The 24,636-nt window shown below is 43.7% G+C and overlaps 1 protein-coding gene across 1 annotated transcript in view; it reads left to right on the top strand.

The window, feature by feature from the left end:
* The first annotated feature begins 20,583 nt into the window (after window positions 1–20,583).
* The window catches only part of cad (carbamoyl-phosphate synthetase 2, aspartate transcarbamylase, and dihydroorotase), a 113,342-nt gene continuing 109,289 nt past the window's right edge, over window positions 20,584–24,636 (top strand). Inside the window, exon 1 of the mRNA XM_087976623.1 lies at window positions 20,584–20,697. Coding sequence (XP_087832749.1) covers window positions 20,584–20,697 — 114 coding nt within the window. The remainder of the gene's footprint in view (window positions 20,698–24,636) is intronic.

Here is a 24,636-nt window from a genome sequence, read left to right as displayed (position 1 = left end):
GAGGCGGAGGTTTTGGAAACCTCTACAAAACCTTATAGAGGTTTACAAAATCATGACGGGCATGGATAGGATAAATAGACAAAGTATTTTCCCTGGGATGGGGGAGTCCAGAACTAGAGGGCATATGTTTAGGGTGAGAGGGGAAAGATATAAAAAAGAGCTAAGGGGCAACGATTTCACGCAGAGGGTGGTATGTGTATGGAATGAGCTGCCAGAGGAAGTGGTGGAGGCTGGTACAATTGCAACATTTAAAAGGCATTTGGATGGGGATATGAATAGGATGGGTTTGGAGAGATATGGGCTGGGTGCTGGCAAGCAGGACTAGATTGGGTTGGGCTATCTGGTCGGCACGTTAGACCAAAGGATCTGTTTCCATGCTGTACATCTCTCTGACTCTACGACTCTATGTTCCCTTTGACTGTTTCCCGCCAGTCTGCTGAGACTCAAAGAGGAGCTTCATGGTTCTCCAAACTGTGAAATCCCTTTTCAGCTCCTCAAAGTTTTCTAGTGTCAAGAATTTCATATTCATCCCATGTTTCCTTGCTAGCCTGCTGATCATCCTGTAAGTGACAGTCGGCCAGCAGGAGGCAGTGGTCAGAAAAAGACATCCGCTTGATGTCAGTGGATCTGACCGAGAATGTGCGGGATGCAAACAGAAAATCTATCCTTGAGTGTATAGACCTGCCTGACCATGACCAGATGTATCTATGCTGTGCTCAATCTGCAAGGATGCTGAATACATCATGCAGCTTGGCAACTCTAACTGTTTCCATCAGCAATCTGGATGTGGAGTCCAGTTAGCTGTCAGCCCCTCTAGATTGTCCATCTGCTTTGATGATGCAGTTGAAATCTCTGGCCAAGACACCTGGCCCAGACATCCCCAGCAACTGCGGGAGCTGCTGCAGATGGCCACTTGCTCACTCTTTACCACTGGGGCATACATGTTGATTAGTCTTAGGGTGGCGTTTCTGTCTGTAAAATCTGCTACAAGGAAGCGTCTGCCCACCATCTGCTTAACTTCAGAGATGGTTCAAGTTGTCTCATAGCAGAATACCAAGAAAGATGTTGCACAGTAGATTTAACTCTATGCACGTTCATACTTGTAATTTTAACCCCCATTTTAAAAAGTGAATAGAATTACCCAATGTCCATTCACCCATGGTCTTGTCACCGGGGGACTCTGTGTATCCCTGTGATGTGAGCAAACTGTTGGACACTCTCCACAGTGAGGTAGCTGTTCCTCTGGAGGGGGAGTCATCTGGATTAGAACAAAGCCAGCAGAGTCCAATTTTGAGTTTGACAGAGGGATTGTCGGAGCATTGCTGCTGTCAGTTGCCTGGAGCTGTGGTGTGGTGGGTACCCTGTGGTTCTCGATGGCTGGATGTTGGCTTTCACCAGACCCTCAGGGTTGTCAGGCGCTTTTGATTTGGGGGTGCTCCTCTCCTTCTTCCCCGTGGTGCTGTGTCTTTTTATTTGTTGATGGCCATCCCTCTGCGTGTCTTTATCATTAGAGAAGCCGCTGGTGCAGTTGCCTCTTTTCATTATGCTATGGGGCTTTGGGGGCTTGAAGTGTTTTCCTTTTCCATTGCCTCTCACTGGTATCCATTCCTCTGCCTCCTTGGTTTCCTCCTCCTCCATTGACTCCGTTGGTTGGTTGGTTGATGTGCCTCCATCCTCCTCCTTTTCTCCTTTCCGGCTTATCCCTCCTTCTGGATGTCCGTCATATCTTGCTGGGGGCGAGGGGGGGGAAGGGGGTGGCACTTTACTGACCTTTACGGGTCCACAGCTTGCTGGTCCAGATTCCAAAGGGATCCACCACATCGATGCTGCCACTTTCAAGCTGCACATATCTTCCCAGGAAAGTCAGGACATCTGCTGCCAGGATTGTCACAGCCCAGCTGTTCTCTGCAGGGAGAATGAACAGTGGTGCCACAGACAGGATGGAGACAGTTCTCTCACCTCCTTTCTCTTCGAACACCTTCAGGAGATGCTCACATTGCTTCATGTTCCTGAAGGGCACTTCGAAGTAGCCCCCGCTGGGGAAATCCTGCAGGCAGAAAACATCTGCTGCTTGGAACCCACAGCAATCCAGGAGGACTCTCTTCATAAAGAGATCCTTCCTTCATCTTCTTTCCAGCCACCCTAATTGTATTGTGGATTCCCTGGCCTGGTGTGCGGGCACTAGCAGAGGTTATAGCTCTGGTTGGCTGATCAGTCACTGAATTGGTGTTAGGCCAAAGCCAGCATAATGATCCATCAAATTCAGCTCAGTTCAACCAATAATCTTCCAGATTCTGCTCACAATCCAGTGACGATCTCAAGATATTCCAGTAATAGGTGTTCTTATCCCTGGAAAAAGTATCTTCCCTGCCAGAAATCTTTTTATTCAAAAATGTACTTTATTCATAAAAAATCTTTGTATATATACACATTGTCACAGATGGATATTGGTTCTGTACAAAAACATTGGACTTTGACCCTACCCAACTCTCTTATACATCCAATATTAATATTTACAAACAATTGAGACACTGGGAGGATCCAATAACTGAACCCTTTGGCTGGAAGACCTCAGACAGTGGTCTTTCCCCACTATGCCTTGGCATTGCCTGCCCCAAGCTTTAGTGCGTCCCTCAGCACATAGTTTTGGACCTTGGAATGTGTCAGCCTGCAACACATTGTCTGCATCAATTCTTTGTTCTGGAAGATCAACAAGCTTTGGGCACACTGAAGAGTGTCTTTCACTGAGTTGATGGTCCTTCTGGCGCAGTCTTGTTTTGCTTCCAGGAAACAGACGATGGAGCACAGAGTTGCATGTCATGGAGTTGCTTGGGATGAACCTTGACACAGATCACTGCATCGTCTCCGGATATCCTTTGCAAAGGCACAGGCAGAAGGAGTTGCGTGACAGTTTCAACGTCTCCGCAGCCCCTTCAAGGGCAGCGTGCAGTGCCATCACAGGTAGTGCCTTTCTCACCATCAACCAAGCGATGTCTTGGTGCTTGTTAGGAAGTTCTAGTAACAATGCATTCTGACACTTTGACAGCAAAGGGGTGGTACAGTGGCTCAGTAGCTAGCACTGCTGCCTCACAGTGCCAGGGAACCAGGTTTGATTCTAGCCTCGGGCGACTGTCTGTGTGGAGTTTGCACATTCTCTCCGTGTCTTCCGGGTGCTCCGGCTTCCTCCCCTAAGATATGCAGGTTAGGTGAACTGGCCATGCTAAAATTGGCCATAGTGTTCAGGGATGTGTAAATTAGGTGCATTAGTCAGGATCTTAGGGTTGGAGAATGGGTCTGGGTGGGTTACTCTTCAGAGGGGTGGTGTGGACATTTTGGGCCAAATGGCCTGTTTCTACACTGTAAGAATTCTATGATTCTATTACAGCCTGCTCAGGAAACCAAACAACAGGATCCACACTCTCATTTTCTCTCAAGGATGCTACATACTGACCACTTCCTGATGGACTGATGGTCAAAGGTATTTTTCTTTGCAAATTTCTCTACGAAGGACAGGTGATACAGAACAGTCCAACTACTTGGAGCGTTCCACAGCAGCAAGACCAGTCCCGTCCTTTGCAACATCCAAGGACAGGTAGAACCCCAGTATGTAGTGACACTTAGTGTTTGCTTATCGAGAGTCTACGCACAACTTGAGGTAGCTGCACACATCAGGATGAGGACAACATTAGATATGCTCATTTCTCTCCCTTTATCCAGAGTTTTGTACATGGATTCCCTGCAGACCCTGTCTAACTTAGGCTTCCAGATAAAATTGAAACTGGCTCATGTGACTAAAACAGAGCAGTTTTGGGGAATGGGCCAGACCTGTGCCACGTACAAAAATAGAGAGAGAGTGCCTCATATCTGATTACCAGGTTTTTACCCGCAATCGAGAGGGAGCGGTGCTCCCAAATGCCCAGATTTTGTTACACTTTGACGATTCACTCCTTCTAAGAGGAACGTTCTGAGGAGCATTCTGGGAGAAGTCGGCTCAGTCATCATGATTGATCAGCAGAGCGAGGAAGAAACCGTAACCCCCCCAACTTCTTCCATGATCATCAGCAGGAAGAGCATCCAAAAGAGGAATGATTTGCAGGTACCAGTGTTGGACTGGGGTGTACAAAGTTAAAAACTGCACAACACCAGGTTACAGTCCAACACGTTTATTTGGAAGCACTAGCTTATGGAGTGCTGCTCCTTCATCAGGTGGATGTGGAGTGTAAGATCGGAGGATGGGCTGAGAAGTGGCAAATGGAGTTTAATTCAGATAAATGCGAGGTGCTGCATTTTGGGAAAGCAAATCTTAGCAGGACTTATACACTTAATGGTAAGGTCCTAGGGAGTGTTGCTGAACAAAGAGACCTTGGAGTACAGGTTCATAGCTCCTTGAAAGTGGAGTCGCAGGTAGATAGGATAGTGAAAAAGGCGTTTGGTATGCTTTCCTTTATTGGTCAGAGTATTGAGTACAGGAGTCGGGAGGTCATGTTGCGGCTGTACAGGACATTGGTTAGGCCACTGTTGGAATATTGTGTGCAATTCTGGTCTCCTTCCTATCAGAAAGTTGTTGTGAAACTTGAAAGGGTTCAGAAAAGATTTACAAGGATGTTGCCAGAGTTGGAGGATTTGAGCTATAGGGAGAGGCTGAACAGGCTGGGGCTATTTTCCCTGGAGCATTGGAGGCTGAGGGGTGATCTTATAGAGGTTTACAAAATTATGAGGGGCATGGATAGGGTAAATAGGCAAAGTCTTTTCCCAAGGGTCGGGGAGTCCAGAACTAGAGGGCATAGGTTTAGGGTGAGAGGAGAAACTTATAAAAGAGACCTAAGAGGCAACTTTTTCACGCAAAGGGTGGTACGTGTATGGAATGAGCTGCCAGAGGAAGTGGTGGAGGCAGGTACAATTGTAACATTTAAGAGGGATTTGGAAGGGTATATGAATAGGAAGGGTTTGGAGAGATATGGGCTGGGTGCTGGCAAGAGGAACGAGATTGGGTTGGAATATCTGGGCGGCATGGACACATTGGACCAAAGGGTCTGTTTCCATGCTCTACATCTCTATGACCCTATTACTTTATGAAACAGAATTTATAGCAAACATTTACAGCGTGATGTAACTGAAATTATATTTTGAAAAAGACCTGGTTTGTTTAAGTCTGTCATCTTTTAGAATGGGCATGTTGGTTTCATTTCTTTCATATGTAAATTGCAAAACTTCCTTAAAGTTACGTTCTCAAGTGAGTTTTAACAATAGATGCCATGTTGTCCCAGATAATGCATTGAAGGTGTGAGGTGCCCTATGTGACGCTGTCTGTGCCCCAATGTTCAGACTGATTCTAATCTAAAAAAGGGATTTACAGAATCTTATATGTTACATTTATGCAATTTTTGAGTGTGTGTATGTGTGTGAGTATAAAAGGGTATAAGTCTGTGAGAGGTTATGTGTGAGTTTGTGTGTGAGAATATGAGAGCTGGTCTGTGTGAGGGTATGGATCTGTAGCTGTGTGTGTGCCCATGTATGTGTGTGTCTGCCTGCGTCTGTGTGCGCCTGTCTGTGCGTGCAATGTGATGGAGTCACCTGTAGTGTGACATGAACCCATGATCCCACCGCGGGCAGCATGGTGGCTCAGTGGTTAGCACTGCAGCCTCCCAGTGCCAGGGACCCAGGTTCAATTCCTGCCTCGGGCAACTGTCTATATGGAGTTTGCACATTCTCCCCATGTCTGGGTGGGTTTCGTCCAGGTGCTCCAGTTTCCTCTCACAGTCCAAAGATGTGCAGGTTAGGTGAATTGGCCATGCTAAATTGCTCGTAGTGTTAGGTGCTTTATTCAGTGGTAAATGTAGGGGAATGGGTCTGGGTTGTTCTTCGGAGGGTAAATGTGGACTTGTTGGGCGAAAGGGGCTGTTTCCCTACCCTAGGGAATCTAATCTAATCTAATCCCGGTTGAGGCCACCCCCATGGATACTGAATTTAGCTATCAGTCTCTGATCGACCACTTTGCATTGCTGCCTGTCCCAAAGTTTGCCTTGGAGGACGGTCACCTGAAGGTCCGAGGTCGAATGTCCCTGACCTCTGAAGTGTTCTCCAACTGGGAGGGAACCCTCCTGTTTGTTGATTGTTGTGCGGTGTCCATTCATCCCTTGCCGTAGCCTGTGCTATGCCTCAGGGCATCCTTGCCTGCAGCGTATGAGATAGACAACGTTGGCCGAGTCACATGAATACCTGTCACGTACATGGAGGAGGTGTCCCCACGTGTAATGGTGGTATCCATGTTGACACTCTGACACGCCTTGCAGCATCTACTATGACAAGATTGTTTGGTGTTGTCCTGAAAGCCAGGGCAGTTTGCTGTGAACAATGATCTGTTTGAGGTTTGGTCATTGTTTAAAGGCAAGAAGTGGAGGTGTGGCGAGGGTCTTAGATGAGCAGAGGCTGAAAGCCAAGTTCAGTACCAGGACCTTGGGTTCATGTCACAGTACAGGTGACCCCACTACACTACACAGATAGACAGACAGAAGACATAGACACAAACACATACACTCCTACAGACACACACAGATGCCTACAGACCCATACACTCACACAGACCCTCTCTCAAACACTCACACATATGCTCCCACACTCACATGCACCCTCTCACAGACTTATACCCGTTTACACTCACACTCGCACACGTATATACACACACACACACACACACACACGATTGTGGGGTGAATTTGTACTTGCAGAATTACATTTTGTTTTGCTCAAAAATTGCATAAATGTAACATGTAAGATTCTGTAAATCCCTTTTTTAGATTAGAATCAGACAGCACAGACAGCATCACACAGGGCACCTCACACCTTAAATGCATTATCTGGGCCAATGTGGCACCCATTGTTAAAACTCACTTGAGAATGTAACTTTAAGGAAGTTCTGGGATTTACATATGAAAGAATTGAAACCAACATGCCCTTCTAAAAGATGACAGACTTAAACAATCCAGGTCTTTTTCATGGTATAATTTCAGTTACGTCATACTGTAAACTTTTGCTATAAATTCTGTGTCCTATGATCTTATACTCCACAACCACCTGATGAAGGATCAGCACTCAAAAAGCTAGTGCTTCCAAATAAACCTGTTGGACTATAACCTGGTGTTGTGTTATTTTTAACCCAATAGAGAAAGGCAGAGAGGCTTTGCTGAGGAGCCTGAGAAGGTGCATCCAGTTGCATGATTCCTTGAGCAGACTATCAAAGTCATTTGGCAGAATGCCTCATGACTAGGACTTTCCAATAAGGCATCACTTGGCTGGTGGTGAGAAGGGCACTACCTGCAAGATCCTTTACCTAAGCCTGGTCAGCCTGCAGCACCACATGCTCCTCGCGATATGGCTGTGGAACAGGTTGAGAATGTCACACATCTCCTTCTGGAATGTGCCTTTGTAAAGAAGTCTGGAGGAAGATGCACTAGTTTTTGCTGAGGTTTGTCACAAACAGCTCCATGACGTGTGCATTTTGTGCATGCCTTGGCCCCTCCAAACCTTATTCCCAGTACCTTCAGGTAATCTGTCCTGACAGTGAAGGGAATGAAGTATTGGCTCAGACAGTTCCCAAAGAACATGCCTCGATTCACCTTGGCTCCTGAGGCCAGTGTGGACTGGTCGCAGATGCTCATGAGTTTGCACACTGACAGTGGATTCAAGCAGAAAACGGTGACAACACAGGGAGGCTTTGAACTGTTGGCCTCTGCTGGCTGGAATAGTTACTCCACTCAGGCATTTTTTTATTTCAAACATACTTTATTCATTAAAAAGACTTTTTGTATATATACATTAGCACAAAAAAGGTTTGGTTCTGCACAGTTGCATATCAAGTAAACACACAAAATGTTGGAGTTGACGAAGTTAAAAATCACATAACACCAGGTTATAGTCCAACAGGTTTATTTGGAAGCACTGGCTTTCGGAGCTCTGCTCCTTCATCAGGTGATTGTGGAGTATAAGATTTTAAGACACAGAATTTATAGCAAAAGTTTACAGTGTGATGTAACTGAAATTATATATTGAAGAAGACATGGAATATTTGATAAGTCTCTCATCTTTTAGAATGACCATGTTGGTTTCAATCCTTTTATGTGTAAATTGCAAAACCTTTTTAAAAGTTACATTCTCAACTTTAACAATTGGTGTTATGTCAGCCCAGATAATGCATTTAAGGTGTGAGCTTCCCTGTGTGAGGCTGTCTGTGCTGCAATGGTCAGACTGATTCTAATCTAAAAAAAGGATTTACAGAAGCTTACGTGGATTCATGCAGTTTTTGAGCAAAATAAAATGTAATTCTGCAAGTACAAATTCACCCCACAAACTTATATATGTATGTGTACATGTGGGTGTGCGTGTGAGGTGGAGAGGGGAGGGGTTGGAGTAGGGGTTATGAGTCTCTGTGAGATAGTGTGTGTATTTGTGTGAGTGTGACTGCAAAGGGGCATAAGTCTGTGAGAGGGTGCACGTGTGAGTCTGGGAGTGTCTGTAGGAGAGTGTGTGTGTCTGTAGGAATGTGTGTATGTGTGTGTAGGAGTGTATGTGTGTGTGTCTCTGTGTGTCTATAGTGCAATGGGGTCACCTGTGGTGTGACATGAACCCAAAGTCCCGGTTGTCCTGAGGACCAGCTCACACCTTAAATGCATTATCTGGGCCAACATTTGAGAATGTAACTTTTAAAAATGTTTTGCAATTTACAGAGGAAGAACTGAAACCAACATGGTCATTCTAAAAGATGAGAGGCTTAACAAATAATCCAGGTCTTTTTCAATATATAATTTTAGTTACATCACACTGTAAAGTTTTGCTATAAATTCTGTGTCTTACGATGTTATACTCCACAACCACCTGAAGGTGCAGCGCTCTGAAAGCTAGTGTTTCCAAATAAACCTGTTGGACTCGTGTTGTGTGATTTTTTTAACTTGGTGCACCCCAGTCCAACACTGGCATCTCCAAATGTTGGAGTTGACTATCTACAAAACTAAAGACCTCTCTTACACAGATAATATTAATGTTTACAAATATTTGACACACTAGGAAGGGCCCATTGCTGAACAGACCCCATTTAATTTCATCAAGAATACCTCAGACTGTGGTCTTGCCACACTGCACTTTGGCGCCAGCTGCCCCAAGCTTTAGTGCGTCACTCAGCATGTCGTCCTGGACCTTGTAACGTGCTAGTCTGCAACACTCAGTCAGGCATAAGCCCTTCCTGAAGAAGGGCTTATGCCCGAAACGTCGATTCTCCTGTTCCTTGGATGCTGCCTGACCTGCTGTGCTTTTCCAGCAACACATTTTCAACACTCAGTCAGGGTCAACTCCTTGTTCTGGGGGGCCAACAAGGCTCAGGCAGACCAAAGAGCGTCTTTCACCAAGTTGATGGTCCTCCAGGCACAGTTGATGTCTTTCTCGGTGTGCATCCCAGGGAACAGACCATAGAGCACAGAGTTCCACAACATGGAGCTGCTTGGGACGAACCTCGACAAAAACCACTGCATCTTGCCTCCAGACTTCCATTGCAATGGCACATTCCAGAAGGAGATGTGTGACAGTCTCAACTCCCTCTGCAGCCACTTCAAGGGCAGCATGCAGTGCTGCAAGCTGATCAGGCATAGATAAAGGATCTCAACGATAGTGCCCTTCTCATCATCAGCCAAGTGATGTCTTGATGTTTGTTGGGAAGTTTTGGTGATGAGGCATTCTGCCAAATGAGGGCGGCACGGTGGTACAGTGGTTAGCACTGCTGCCTCACAGCGCCAGAGACCCGGGTTCAATCCCCGCCTCAGGCGACTGACTGCGTGGAGTTTGCACATTCTCCCCGTGTCTGCGTGGGTTTCCTCCAGGTGCTCCGGTTTCCTCCCACAGTCCAAAGATGTGCAGGCCAGGTGAATTGGCCATGCTAAATTGCCCGTAGTATTAGGTAAGGGGTAGATGTAGGGGTGTGGGTGGGTTGCGCTTCGGCGGGTCGGTGTGGACTTGTTGGGCCGAAGGGCCTGTTTCCACACTGTAAGTAATCTAATCTAATCTAATCTAAACAGGATAAGGAAATCTCTGATAATATAGCCAATACAGAACCAATAATTATCCCTTCAACAAATGACAGAACTTACACAAGTGAAGAAGTTATACAATATGGAGGAACCTTGATTATCGGCATTCGATTATATGAATTTCAGATTATCTGGACAAGATCGCAAAGTCCGTTGCTTAGCTAAACGGTGTATGTGGCATTTGATTGTCCAAACATTCGATTATCCAAGCAAAATAATCCCCGTTCATGCCGTTTGGATAATTGAGGTTCCTCTGTGTACTATAATGGGTTGTTTTGCACTCTATGCAATTCCCTTCACCCGACAATGGGTACTTTCATGTGGCCAAAAATCACGGTGTTAAAAACATTCATACTAGATGTTCTAGATGTGGCAAAAGCACTGAATATCATCTTACTGCTTATCACTATATTGGGTACAAGGAAAATCTAAGTATTAGACAAGTCGGAGCATTTTGCACGTTCTAGATGTGAGCTTACTTTTACATCAAAAAAGGCCTTGGTCAGCATGAACAGCATAGTCATGCTGGCCTTAGGAATCAAAAGTATGAAGAATTCAAAGTCACGTAGAAGGGCTTACAAATGACTAGAGAAGGAAATTCCATTCCTTCGCAAGTTAGAACAGTGATTTATGGGAAGTTATTTTATTAACAAAAACACCTCGAGTAAGCTTACCAGCATAAATTTCCCTTACTTCGGTCCATGATGTACCTTTAGAGACTATAAATGAGGACGAGTTAGATGAGGGAATATTGCATCAAATTGAGATCCCTCATAATTCTGATAGGATTAATCAACTATCCGCTTGTAACCCCAAACATCAGGATATAGATGATCAGTTATTGCAGGTGGAAGAACTAACTCATTAAAAAAGGGATCCAGAGGCCAAAGGGCTGAGGTTAGGGCTCATTTAACATCTTACAAATCTTCCAATTAATAGGAATGTGACATCAGGAAGTGTTAAGAATACTGAGAAGGATCAGGCATACAGATAGAAAGAAAAGAAAGAAAAGTGGCAGGAATAGTGAAGCAAGAATCATAGAATCCCTACAGCATGGAAGCAGGCCATTTGGCCCATCAAGTTCACACCAAGAGTATCCCATCCAGACCCACTACCTCTACCCTACCCCTATATATCCCACGGCTAATCCACCAAGCCTGCACATTTAGCATGGTCAATCCACATACTTTGCACGTCTTTGGACTTGTGGGCAGAAACCAGAGCAAACCCAGACAGACCTGGAGAGAACATGCAAATTCCATACAGTTGCCCACAGGGTGGAATTGAACCCCGGTCCGTGGCATTGTTAGGCAGCAGTGCTAGCCACCTTGCTACCCTAAGAAAACAGTATGCAGCTAAGAAATCTCAGTTTATGGAGACCCAATTATTTTGTAAGACTAATAAAAGACGTTTTGCTCATCAAATCATGCCCCCCCCCCGCCCCCCTGTGATTACCCCTGTCCCTTACCAAAAGTGGAATTGGAAAGGCTATTTTGTTCTAAATTATCAAAGCCAAATAATAAAGCACATCTCAACATACAGAGGAAGGGGAAATTAATATGGCTATGGAGGTGATTTACTTGAATAGCTTAAAGATATCCATGAATATATGAAAGAGATGTGACGTTATTCCCCAGAATCTTCTCTCTTGGCTCAAATCAGGTGTGATACCAGATTCCTTCAAAAAGAGTAGGATAGTTTTAATCTCTAAAACTGAGGAAAAGGACGGCCTCCAAGCGATTGACAACTGGAGGCCAGTTACAATTGAACCTATTTTACTCTGTCGTTTTACTAAAATCATGACTAAGAGATTTAGCGAGGCAGTGGATTTAAATTTCATAAAGAAGGAGCTCTTTGCAACTACCTCCCATTATATTGAGAATATAACCATTTAGAAAATATCATTAAGGGAGCTAAAAGGAACAGGAAAGATCTCTCAGTTGTTTTAATTGATTTGGCAAAAGCCTTTGACTCAGTAGGGCACATATTAATATTTAAAACATTTTAAAGGTTTGCTATTTATAAGTCTTTTATACAATTAAATACAGATTTAAATACGGAATATGACAATCGAAGGAAACCATTGTAAAACTAATCCAATCAGGATCAAGAAAGGAGTTAAGCAAGGTGATTCCTTGTCTCCGATCTTATTCGACATAGCATTAGATTCTCTGGTTATATACTTTCAAAGATGCAAATTCTGGTGTTTTTATACCTTTTACTAGAGATAAGATTAACTTATGCATGCTGGCTCACTGGTTAGCATTGCTGCTTTACAATGCCAGGAGCATGAGTTTGATCTCAGCCTTGGATGATTCTCTATGAAAGTTTGCAGTGTTCCAGTTTCCTCCCACAGTCCAGATGTGCAAGTTAGGTGAATTAGCCATGGGAAATGTGGAGTTACAGGGATGAGGTGGATGCTGGGTCTGGGTGGGATGATGTTCGGAGAGTCAGTGCAGACTAGGTGGGCCAAATAGCCTCCTTCTTCGGGTGAAATGGTGGCTCAGTGGTTAGCATTGCTGCCTCATAGCACCAGGGACCCGGGTTCGATTCCAGCCTTGGGTGACTGTCTGTGTGGTGATTGCACACTCTCCAAGTATCTGTGTGGGTTTCCTCTCGGTGCTCTGGTTTCCTCCCACAATCCAAAGATGTGCAGGTTAGGTGAATTGGCCATGTCAAATTGCCCATAGCGTTCAGGGATATGTAGGTTAGGTGCATTAGTCAGGGGCAAATGTAGAGTAATTGGATAGGGGAAATGAGTCTGGGTGGGTTACTCTTCAGAGGGTCAATGTGGATGTGTTGGGCTGAATGGCCTGTTCCCACACTCTAGGGATTCTAAGTGATTTGCTCTAGCTTTTGTTGATGACATCATACTAGTGAGTGACTCACACTTAGGGATGGCAAGAAATCTTCAGATTGTCCAGCAATTCTGTGATTATTCAGGTCTGGCAATTAACATCAAAAAGACCAAGGGATTTCATTTTCTTATAAAGAGAAGATCTTGTTATTTAATCATGAGATAGAAGTGATATTGACTATATCTCCCCAAGAGATACAGAAAAATATCTAGAATCCCAAGTTGATCCATGGGCAGGTCACAGAGTCATAGAGATGTACAAGCATGGAAACAGACCCTTCGATCCAACTCATCCAAGCTGACAAGATACCCCAACCCAATCTAGTCCCATCTACCAGCACCTAGCCCGTATCCTTCCAAAGCACTCCTATTCATAAACCCATCCAGATGCCTTTTAAATGTTGCAATTGTACCAGCCTCCACCATTTCCTCTGGCAGCTCATTCCATACACGTACCACCCTCTGCGTGAAAAAATTGCCCCTTAGTTCTCTTTTATATCTTTCTCCTGTCACCCTAAACCTATACCCTCTAGTCCTGGACCCCCCCACCCCAGGGAAAAGACTTTGTTTATTTATCCTATCCATGACCCTCATGAGTTTATAGACCTCTATAAGGTCACCCCTCAGCCTCTGACGCTCCAGGGAAAGCAGCCCCAGCCTATTCAACCTCTCCCTATAGCTCAAATCCTCCAACCCTAGCAACCTCCTTGTAAATCTTTTCTGAACCCTTTCAAATTTCACAACACCTTTCCAACAGGAAGGAGACCAGAATTGCACGCAATATTCCAGCAATGGCCTACTCAATGTCCTGTACAGCTGTAACATGACCTCCCAACTCATGCACTCATTACTCTGATGAATAAAGGAAATCATACTAAATGCCTTCTTCACTATCTTATCTACCTGCGATTGAACTTTCAAGGAGCTATGAACCTGCATTCCAAGGTCTCTTTGTTCAGCAACACTCCCTCGGACCTTACCATTAAGTGTATAAGTCCTGCTAAGATTTGCTTTCTCAAAATGCAGCATCTCGCATTTATCTAAATTAAACTCCACCTACCACTTCTCAGCCCATTGGCCCATCTGATCAAGATCCTGTTGTAATCTGAGATAACCTTCTTCGCTATCCACTACACCTCCAATTTTGGTGTCGTCTGCAAACATACTAACTTATACCTCTTATGCTCACATCCACATCATTTATATGAATAACGCGAAAAAGTGTACCCAGCACCGATCCTTGTGGCACGCCACTGGTCACAGGCCTCCAGTCTGAAAATCAACCCTCCATCACCATCCTCTGTCTTCTACCTTTGAGCCAGTTCTGTATCCAAATGGCTAGTTCTCCCTATATTCCATGAGATTGAACTTTGCTAACCAGTCTCCCATGGGAACCTTGTTGAACACCTTGCGATCCTATCTATACCTGACATATGCTTCCTTCTTTTTCTTAACCAAAACCTCAATTTCTTTAGTCATCCAGCATTCCCTATACCTACCAGCATTTCCTTTCACCCTGACAGGAATATATTGTCTCTTGGACTCTCGTTATCTCATTTCTGAAGGCTTCCCATTTTCCAGCTGTCCCTTTACCTGCGGAGTGAATCAGAATTTTCTTGTACACACTTAACAAATTCCTCTCCATCTAAACTCTTTACACTGTGGCAATCCCAGTCAATGTTTGGAAAGTTAAAATCCCCTACCATAACCACCCTATTATTCTTACAGATAACTGAGATCTCCTTACAAATTTGTTTCTCAATTTCCCTCTGACTATTAAGGGGTGTATAAGACAATCCCAGTAAGGTGATCAGCCCTTTCTTATTTCTCAGTTCCACTCAAATAACTTCCCTGGATGTATTTCCAGGAATATCCTCCCTCAGTACAGCTGTAATGCTATCCCTTATAAAAAACGCCAATTCCCCCTCCTCTCTCGCCTCCCTTTCTATCCTTCCTGTAGCATTTGTATCCTGGAATATTCAGCTGCCAGTCCTGTCCATCCCTGAGCCATGTTTCTGTAATTGCTATGATATCCCAGTCCTATGTTCCTAACCATGCCCTGAGTTCATCTGCCTTCCCTGCTAGGCCTCTTGCAATGAAATAAATGCAGTTTAATTTTTCAGTCTGACCTTGTTCTCTGCTTTGTCCCTGCCTACCCTGTGATGAGGTAGCTGAGTGGGACAACAAATTAAAGACCTGGGTGATGAATCTTGATCCAACTGCACTTCGGCCAATGCAAAAGATCGAAATTTTTAAAACCTTTATTATCCTGAGATTGTATAACCATTTGATTTTAATGGAAACTTCACAAAACACTCTTCAATAGCTGGACCAAATAATTTGTAGTTTTACTAAAGAGACCCTGCATCTTCCCCATTATATGGATGATTTATGCAAAGAATAGGGATGGAGGTTTGGGAATGATAAAGTTAGAGATACAAATTCCAGTGGCAATCACTAGAAAATATGACACCCTTAAATCATTGATCGATAGGGTGATTCAGGCTTCTTTTCAATTCTGTAAAGAGAGCAACGTAGGTATGATAGACACATTGTCTTAATTGAAGATCTTGAAAAAGGTAGGGACCTTCTTAAAGAAGAAGACCCAACATAATCATATTGCACAAGTTGAGGAACCCTTGAATCCCCTAAAACCGGAGTGGATTGAAAAAACAAGAACATTGAATGCCAACACGAGGCATGGGAGGAATGGGAGTTAGCCAAATTGATGGTGCTGAAGATTCAGAATTTATAAAGATGATAAGATTTCTAATTCATGCATTAAATCATTTATAACATTTAATCATATAAATTAATAAATAGTTTGCTACTGAGATTTAATCATTATCCAACAAGATCACCCCCCACTGATCTGAGGCAGACCTCTTTTGAAGAAGGCATGCCATTGGTGCAAAGCACCACCGGAAACCATGTCACACATCTCAGGTAATTGTCCATGTTTTAAGAATACAAGAATTAAACAAAACAATAAAATAGTGGAAAAACTACAGGACCATATTGGGAAATATGGATGGACTACTTATGTAGAACCATGCTTGAAGGATAAGGAAGTAGCTCTCTGAAAGCCCAATCTTATATTTAAGAAAGCTCTAAAAATTGTTGTTGTTGATGTCACAATTTGATTTGAAAACAAGGACAAATCATTGGAAAAAGCCTGGGCCATACCGGTGCATAAAGATAAACATCTTAATCAGGAAATAATTGAACTGAAGGGTGGCTCAGAACTTGCACATTTTGGTTTTATAGTAGCTGCCAGAGGAAAATGGTTAGAACTGAATAATAGCCTCTTGAGATGGAAATCCAAAGATTTAAATAAATTGCTCAGGATACATTGAAATTAACCAAATCTCTAACGCTGGACTTGTGCAAGATTTTTAGTGATGGCTAAATGACTTTATCTGCTCAGCTAATATTGCTTGTGTTCATGGAAATTAACGTCGTTAGTTTTAATAGCCTTAATATTTTATGATTTTGTTTTATATTAACTTTAGACACTTGTTTTAAGTTTAATTTTAATGAATGGTTTTTAATACCTATTTTTAATATTTTAGTAATTTTAGTCAATAAAGTTTAGTGTTTTAGTTAGTTATGTAATGGTGGCAGGGAATAAACAGTTATGAGTCAATATTGGGTTGTAACAAGTAACACATCAACTGATGTTAGTGTCTTCAGACATATAATTAAACCTGGATGGTGCTGTCTGAACTTCTGTTCTTTGTTTTCTTGGTGATTTGGATTTGGCCACAAATTTTCCCTTGACCGTACTCTTTTGCATGTATAGCTGTGATAGAGCTATATAAGATTCAAACATTGATGCGCGACAAGAAAACTGGGAAACGGCACTCCCATGTTTGAGTCCTTTAAAATCGCAGGACAGGCAGATAAGATGATTAAGAAGGCACATGAATAATTGCCTTTATTAGCTGAGGCACAGAACACAAGAACAAGGAGCTGATGCTGGAATTAGGCCATTACTGGAGTACTGTGTAAGTTCTGAACATCTTATCAGAGGAAAGATATGAGGAATCGTACCAAGATTTTGCCTCGGCCGGAGTATCTGAGCAATGAGGATCGATGGATAGGCTAGTTTTTTTTCCCTTAGAGCAGTAAAGGTTGTGAGGAGATCTGATAATGTCGTATAAGATTATAAGAATGCAGGTAAGATGAATAGGAAGGCACTCTTTGCACGAGTAGAAGGACCAATAGCCAGGGACAAAGATTTAAGGTATTAGGACAGAGGGTAGAGCTGAGGATAAAGCTTTTTACGCATAAGGCAATGAGAATCTGGAATTCACAGACTGAAGTGATGGGTTGAGTCTGAAAGTCATGTAATATTTGAATAACATTTAGATATTCATTTGCATTGCTGTAGTCTCCAGTGCTCTGGGCCAAGAGCTCAAAAATTAGATTAATGTAGTCAGATCTTTATTGACCAGCACAGATGTTATGGGCTGAATAGCCTCATTCTGTGCTCGAAACATAATTCTAAAAGGTACTCTTACAGACATTGAATTTAACTTGGTAACAATTTGTTCCTCTTTCAAAATTTCTGGATTGATTAATTGGATCCAATTTTAGAAAAATGCTTGCATCTACAAGGTGCAACTTATGCTCGAACTCAGGATGTTCAAGAACACTTTGTGGTCAACTGAATAGTTTGAAAGATAATAATCTGGGGCGGCATGGTGGCACAGTGGTTAGCACTGCTGCCTCACAACGCCAGAGACCTGGGTTCAATTCCTGCCTCAGGCAATTGTCTGTGTGGAGTTTGCACATTCTCCCCGCGTCTGTGTGGATTTCCTCTGGGTGCTCCGGTTTCCTCCCACAGTCCAAAAATGTGCAGGTTAGGTGAATTGACCATGCTAAATTTCCAAGGTGTAGGGGAATGGGTCTGGGTGGGTTGCTCTTCAGAGGGTCGGTGTGGACTTTGAGATGTACAGCATGGAAACAGACCCTTTGGTCCATGCCGAGCAGATATCCCAACCCAATCTAGTCCCACCTGCCAGCACCTGGCCCATATCCCTCCAAACCCTTCCTATTCATATATCCATCCAAATGCCTCTTAAATGTTGCAATTGTTGTTGGGCCGAAGGGCCTGGTTCTACACTGTAAGTAATCTAATCTAATCAGTAATGTAGGGAATCAGGCAACTAACTTTTACAACGTAAATTCCCATAAGCAACAATGAAACAAATGTCCAAATGTAGTGGATGTACCTACTAGAGAAAATGCAAAATTTGACCTACTTTTGGGAAATGAGGCAGGGCAGGTGACTGAGGAGTCAGTGGGGGGGGGGCACTTTGGGGCCAGCGACCATAATTCTATTCGTTTCAAAATAGTGATGGAAAAGGATAGACCAGATCTAAAGGTTGAAGTTCGAAATTGGAGAAAGGCTAATTTTGACGGTATTAGGCAAAAAACTTTCAAAAGCTGATTGGAGGCAGATGTTTGCAGGTAAAGGGACGGCTGGAAAATGGGAAGCCTTCAGAAATGAGATAACAAGAATCCAGAGAAAGTATACTCCTGTCAGGGTGAAAGGGAAGGCTGGTAGGTATAGGGAATGCTGGATGACTAAAGAAATTGAGGGTTTGGTTAAGAAAAAGAAGGAAGCAAATGTCAGGTATAGACAGGATAGATCGAGTGAATCCTTAGAAGAGTATAAAGGAAGTAGGAGTATACTTAAGAGGGAAATCAGGAGGGCAAAAAGGGGACATGAGATAGCGTTGGCAAATAGAATTAAGGAGAATCCAAAAGGTTTTTCTAAATATATTAAGGACAAAAGGGGAACTAGGGAGAGAATAGGGCCCCCTCAAAGATCAGCAAGGGAGCCTTTGTGTGGAGCCGCAGAAAATGGGGAAGATAATAAATGAATATTTTGCATCAGCATTTACTGTGGAAAAGGATATGGAAGATATAGACTGTAGGGAAATAGATGGTGACATCTTGCAAAATGTCCAGATTACAGAGGAGGAAGTGCTGGATGTCTTGAAACAGTTAAAGGTGGTTAAATCCCCAGGACCTGATCAGGTGTATCTGAAAACTCTGTGGGTAGCTAGAGAAGTGATTGCTGGGCCTCTTGCTGAGATATTTGTATCATTGATAGTCACAGGTGAGGTGCCAGAAGACTGGGGGTTGGCAAACATGGTGCCACTGTTTAAGAAGGGAGGTAAAGACAAGCCGGGAACTATAGACCGGTGAGCCTGACCTCAGTGGTGGGCAAGTTGTTGGAGGGAATCTTGAGGGACAGGGTGTACATGTATTTGAAAAGGCAAGGACTGATTCGGGATAGTCAACATGGCTTTGTGCTGGCAGGTGGGACTAGACTGGGTTGGGATATCTGGTCGGCATGGACAGGTTGAACTGAAGGGTCTGTTTCTATGCTGTACATCTCCATGACCCTATGTAAATTCAGTAATCAGTTGAGTGCTAAATATTGACCAGGCCAAAATGTTAGCGTGATTTTTTGCATCCATATTGTTAGAAACGAAAATCGCTTCTCAATAATCGCTCTAGACAAATTCAGGAAAACAAAGTTTTATTAGCAAGTCTGCAGAGTTGGGCACTCTTCTGAGAAAAGCGCGCCGAGGCTAACAACGTCTTCTGATTAAATACAGGACAAGTCCCTCCCCTCTGTGGCTCTAAAGAGTCACAAGGTTCACATTCTAAACCGTTCAGCAATTTTCCATTCTATATCCTTATCTTAAAGTCTATAGCAGATGTCTCCCGAGTTGTTTTTTTCTTCTTACCCTGTAGTCTTATCAGTCAAGGACTTATTCTTCTCTGTCAGAGTTAGTGGTCCTATTAATCAAGGACTTGTTTTTCTATTCTGTGTGAGTGGTCTTATCAATCAAGGACTTGTTTTTCTACTCTGTCAATGTGAGTGGTCTTATCAACCCGTAGCAGCAGATGTCTCGTCTTTTTTTACAGAGAAGCATGTTTTACCCTACCCCTATGGCTCTATTCCCCTTAGACTCTGAGGTCATGCACATCTCAGTTGTTTGTACCGAAATCGTCTCTCACACATATATAAAACACAGAGGGCTTCAAGTTAATTTTCCAAAAGATAGCATCCCACACGCAGCACTTCCTTAATACGGTGCCATTCTAGTGTATGTATTATATTAAGGTTGCACTGACAGCCTCTACTGTAGGAGCAAGCATGGAACGTGAAATTGGAAGTGGCCGACGTGTTTGTTCTGTTAGCTGTTGAAATTTTATTAATGGGACCTCGGACAGATATTTCTCTGTTAGTACTTTGATTGGTATTTGAATGCTGAGTATCGTATTTACCAAAATTATATCCTCACAGTCTTGAATTGAGCTTAATCTCGATCACATCCCAGTGCCAGCTTCACCTCCAGTTGTAGGGACGTCACTTCCTTTGCAGAGAGTTGCATCGAAGGATGTGTTGGCGGTTTGTGACTTTTACTGAGACTTGAACAGTCGCTGTCCGAATAAGTGTTGTTCAGAAGGCAGCAGCAGGTTCCGCCGCTGTGATCCTGATTGCAGCCTAGCACAGAATCTTTTGTTGCGAACTGCGCTGTAGTGTGGAGCTCACGTGTTAGGCCTCAGGACGAACCTACAGATCATAATCTCAACAGAACGACACAGCTGCATCAACCTGCACGCAATATGCCGGGTAAAGTTGCAACGGAGGAAACTGCGAGGCTTTTCTTGGAAGATGGCTCTTCTTTCAAAGGCCGGCTGTTCGGTGCGAGTACCAGCGTCTTTGGAGAAGTCGGTAAGGTTTGTGGCGAGTCGGGGGCTAATTTTTCTTTTTAAAAGTTGAACTCTATAGATGTGATTCAGTTCTTCCACAAAACGTTTCAGATGTTGCTAACGTGAGCATGCTAAGTCACCATTTGTAAAACCGATCCCCAAAACAGAACAATTTTTTTTATTGGATTATTGCTCGCAATTTAGTTTTAGAAAGTTCCTAAATATCTTTATGGTGATTTATGCTGTTAATCTAATTGATTTATGCTGGTGTTTTGGATGTAATGTTTTAAGGACGTCCACGTGTTTCACTTCTTTATGGTCATGGAGCAACGGCATGAAACTTCTTTAGAACACCGACGATTAAAGTCGTTCCCTACGACTCTCCACTCGTGAATAAGTTTTTGCAAGCTTTTTATTTTGTAAAACACCGTAGACATTCTATAAATTCATTTTCTTCGGATCGGCCACAAACCTGACTTTCCTGGTCAACCTGAATTTTGAAATTCCCCATGATTATTGTAATAGTGCCTTTTGTACATTCCTGTACTACCTCTTGATTTATTTTCTGGCCCACCTCCGAAGAATCCTGTACATTCTCCCACCAACATGTTTTTTTCCTATTGCTGTTCCTCAACACCACCTGCACACATTCTGCACCTTCTGACCTCATATGGCTTCTTGCTAACGAATGACACTTTTTTTTAGTAGAAAGGCAACTCTGTCCGCCTGTCCCGTCCATGGGATGCATTTTCGCATTTCCTTCAGATTTGATTCCCAACCGAATCTCTTTAAAGACAGGTTTATGCCCAAAATGTCGACCCTCCTCCTCGGATGCTGCCTGACCTGCGTTTTTCCAGCACCACACTTTTTGACTGATCTGTTTGCAGTCACGTCTCTGTGATGGCCACAACATGAAAAGTGTTTAGGCAAGATGGTTAATGTCGTCTTCTATAACTGTCCACTAGTTAAGAAGTTCTTGCGAGCTCCTTTTGCGGTGGCTCAGTGGTTAGCATCTGGGACTTGAGTTCAATTTCAGCCTTGGATGTTTGTGCGGAGTTCGCACATTTTCACCCTCCCCCTCCCCTCCCCCCGTGTGTTGCCTCCGCAGTGCAATGATGTTCAGGTTATGTGGATTGGCCACGCTAAATTGCCTGTAGTGTCCATGGATGTGTAGGTTAGTTGGATTTGCCATTGGAAATCCTAGGTTATGAAAATAGGGTAGGGGGTGAGTCTGAGTGGGCAAGTCCTCGGAAAGTCAGTGTGGACTTGTTGGGCCAAATGACCTATTTTCACACTGTCGGGATTCTAATGAACATTATGTCTCCAATGTTACGAACTCATTTACCTCATTTTGTATCCTGCATGCATTTACAAATCAAAGGTTACAGAGAGAGGGCAGGAAAGTGGACGTGAGAAATGTCAGATCAGCCATGATCCTATTGAATTATAGAGCAGGCTTCAGGGGCCAAAAAATTTACTCCTGTACCCATTTCTTATGATCTTATTATGGAGTCATGAACTATCTTCTTGAATGTCTGGCATTATTTGCCAACTTTTTTCTAGACACTTTGTAATTTCCATCTTAGAGAGGAGGAAGTGCTGGATGTCTTGAAACGTATAAAAGTGGATAAAACTCCAGGACCTGATCAGGTCATAGAATCATAGAGATGTACAGCATGGAAACAGACCCTTCGGTCCAACCCGTCCATGCCGACCAAATATCACAACCCAATCTCGTCCCACCCGCCAGCACCCGGCCCATATCCCTCCAAACCCTTCCTATTGATATACCCATCCAAATGCCTCTTAAATGTTGCAATTGTACCAACCTCCACCACATCCTCTGGCAGCTCATTCCATACACGTACCACCCTCTGTGTGAAAAAGTTGCCCCCATAGACAATAGGTGCAGGAGTAGGCCATTCAGCCCTTCGAGCCTGCACCGCCATTCAATATAATAATGGCTGATCATTCCTAATCAGTATCCTGTTCCTACCTTATCTCCATAACCCTTGATTCCACTATCTTTGAGAGCTCTATCCAACTCTTTCTTAAATGAATCCAGAGAATGGGCCTCCACTGCCCTCTGGGGCAGAGCATTCCACACAGCCACCACTCTCTGGGTGAAGAAGTTTCTTCTGAGCTCTGTCCTAAATGGTCTACCCCGTATTTTTAAGCTGTGTCCTCTGGTTCGGCACTCAACCATCAGTGGAAATATGTTTCCTACTGCCAGAGTGTCCAATTCTTTCATAATCCTATACGTCTCAATCAGATCCCCTCTCAGTCTTCGAAACCCAAGGGTATACAAGCCCAGTCGCTTCAGTCTTTCAGTGTAAGGTAATCCTGCCATTCCAGGAATTGACCTCGTGAATCTACGCTGCACTCGCTCAATAGCCAGAATGTCTTTTCTCAAATTTGGAGACCAGAACTGCACACAATACTCCAGGTGTGGTCTCACCAGGGCCCTGTACAGCTGCAGAAGCACCTCTTTTATAGGTCTCTTTTATATCTTTTCCCCTCTCACCCTAAACCTATGCCCTCTAGTTCTGGACTCCACGACCCCAGGGAAAAGACTTTGCCTATTTATCCTATCCATGCCCCTCATAATTTTATAAACCTCAATATGGAAATGTGTTGCTGGAAAAGCGCAGCAGGTCAGGCAGCATCCAGGGAACAGGAGAATCGACGTTTCGGGCATAAGCCCTTCTTCAGGAACCTGAAGGAGGGCTTATGCCCAAAAATTCGATTCTCCTGTTCCCTGGATGCTGCCTGACCTGCCGCGCTTTTCCAGCAACACATTTCCAGCTCTGATCTCCAGCATCTGCAGACCTCACTTTCTCCTCAAAGATAAACCTCAATATGGTCACCCCACAGCCTCCGACGCTCCAGGGAAGACAGCCCCAGCCTGTTCAGCCTCTTCCTGTAGCTCAGGTCCTCCAACCCTGGCAACATCATTGTAATTCTTTTCTGAACCCTTTCAAGTTTCACAACATCTTTCCGATAGGATGGAGACCAGAATTGCATGCAATATTTCAACAGTGGCCTAACCGATATCCTGTACAGCCACAACATGACTTCCCAACTCCTGTACTCAATGCTCTGACCAATAAAAGAAAGCATACCAAACGCCTTCTTCACTATCCTATCTACATGCGACTCCACTTTCAAGGAGCTATGAACCTGCACTCCAAGGTCTCTTTGTTCAGCAACACTCCCTAGGACCATACCATTAAGTGTATAAGTCCTGCTAAGATTTGCTTTCCCAAAATGCTTCTTAAACAGTGGCACCGCATTTGCCAACCTCCAGTCTTCTGGCACTTCACCTGTGACTATCGATGATACAAATAACTCAGCAAGAGGCCCAGCAAAAACTTCTCTAGCTTCCCACAGAGTTCTCAGATACACCTGATCAGGTCCTGGGGATTTATCCACCTTTAACCATTTCAAGACATCCAGGACTTCCTCCTCTGTAATCTGGACATTTTGCAAGATGTCACCATCTATTTCCCTACAGTCTGTATCTTCCATATCCTTTTCCACAGTAAATACTGATGCAAAATATTCATTTAGTATCTCCCCCATTTTCTGTGGCTCCACACAAAGGCCGCCTTGCTGATCTTTGAGGGGCCCTATTCTCTCCCTAGTTACCCTTTTGTCCTTAATATGTTTGTACTGCTGTAATGCTATCCCTTACCAAAAATGCCACTCCCTCTCCTCTTTTGCCTCCCTTTCTATCCTTCCTGTAGCATTTGTATCCTGGAACATTCAGCTGCCAGTTCTGCCCATCCCTGAGCCATGTTTCCGTAATTGCTATGATATCCCAGTCACCCTAGAATTCTGTGGGAAGCTGGGGAAGTGATTGCTGTGCCTCTTACTGAGATATTTGTATCATCGATAGTCACAGGTGAAGTGCTGGAAGACTAGAGGTTGGCTAACGTGGCGTCTCTGTTTAAGAAAAGTGGTAAA

This window comes from Chiloscyllium plagiosum, unplaced genomic scaffold (assembly GCF_037043375.1).
Source record: "Chiloscyllium plagiosum isolate Xiang-an unplaced genomic scaffold, Cpla_swu_hap1 HiC_scaffold_3, whole genome shotgun sequence".
Classification (NCBI taxonomy): domain Eukaryota; kingdom Metazoa; phylum Chordata; class Chondrichthyes; order Orectolobiformes; family Hemiscylliidae; genus Chiloscyllium; species Chiloscyllium plagiosum.
Note: the sequence above shows the minus strand (reverse complement) of the source record. Positions and strands in the feature narration are given on the sequence as shown.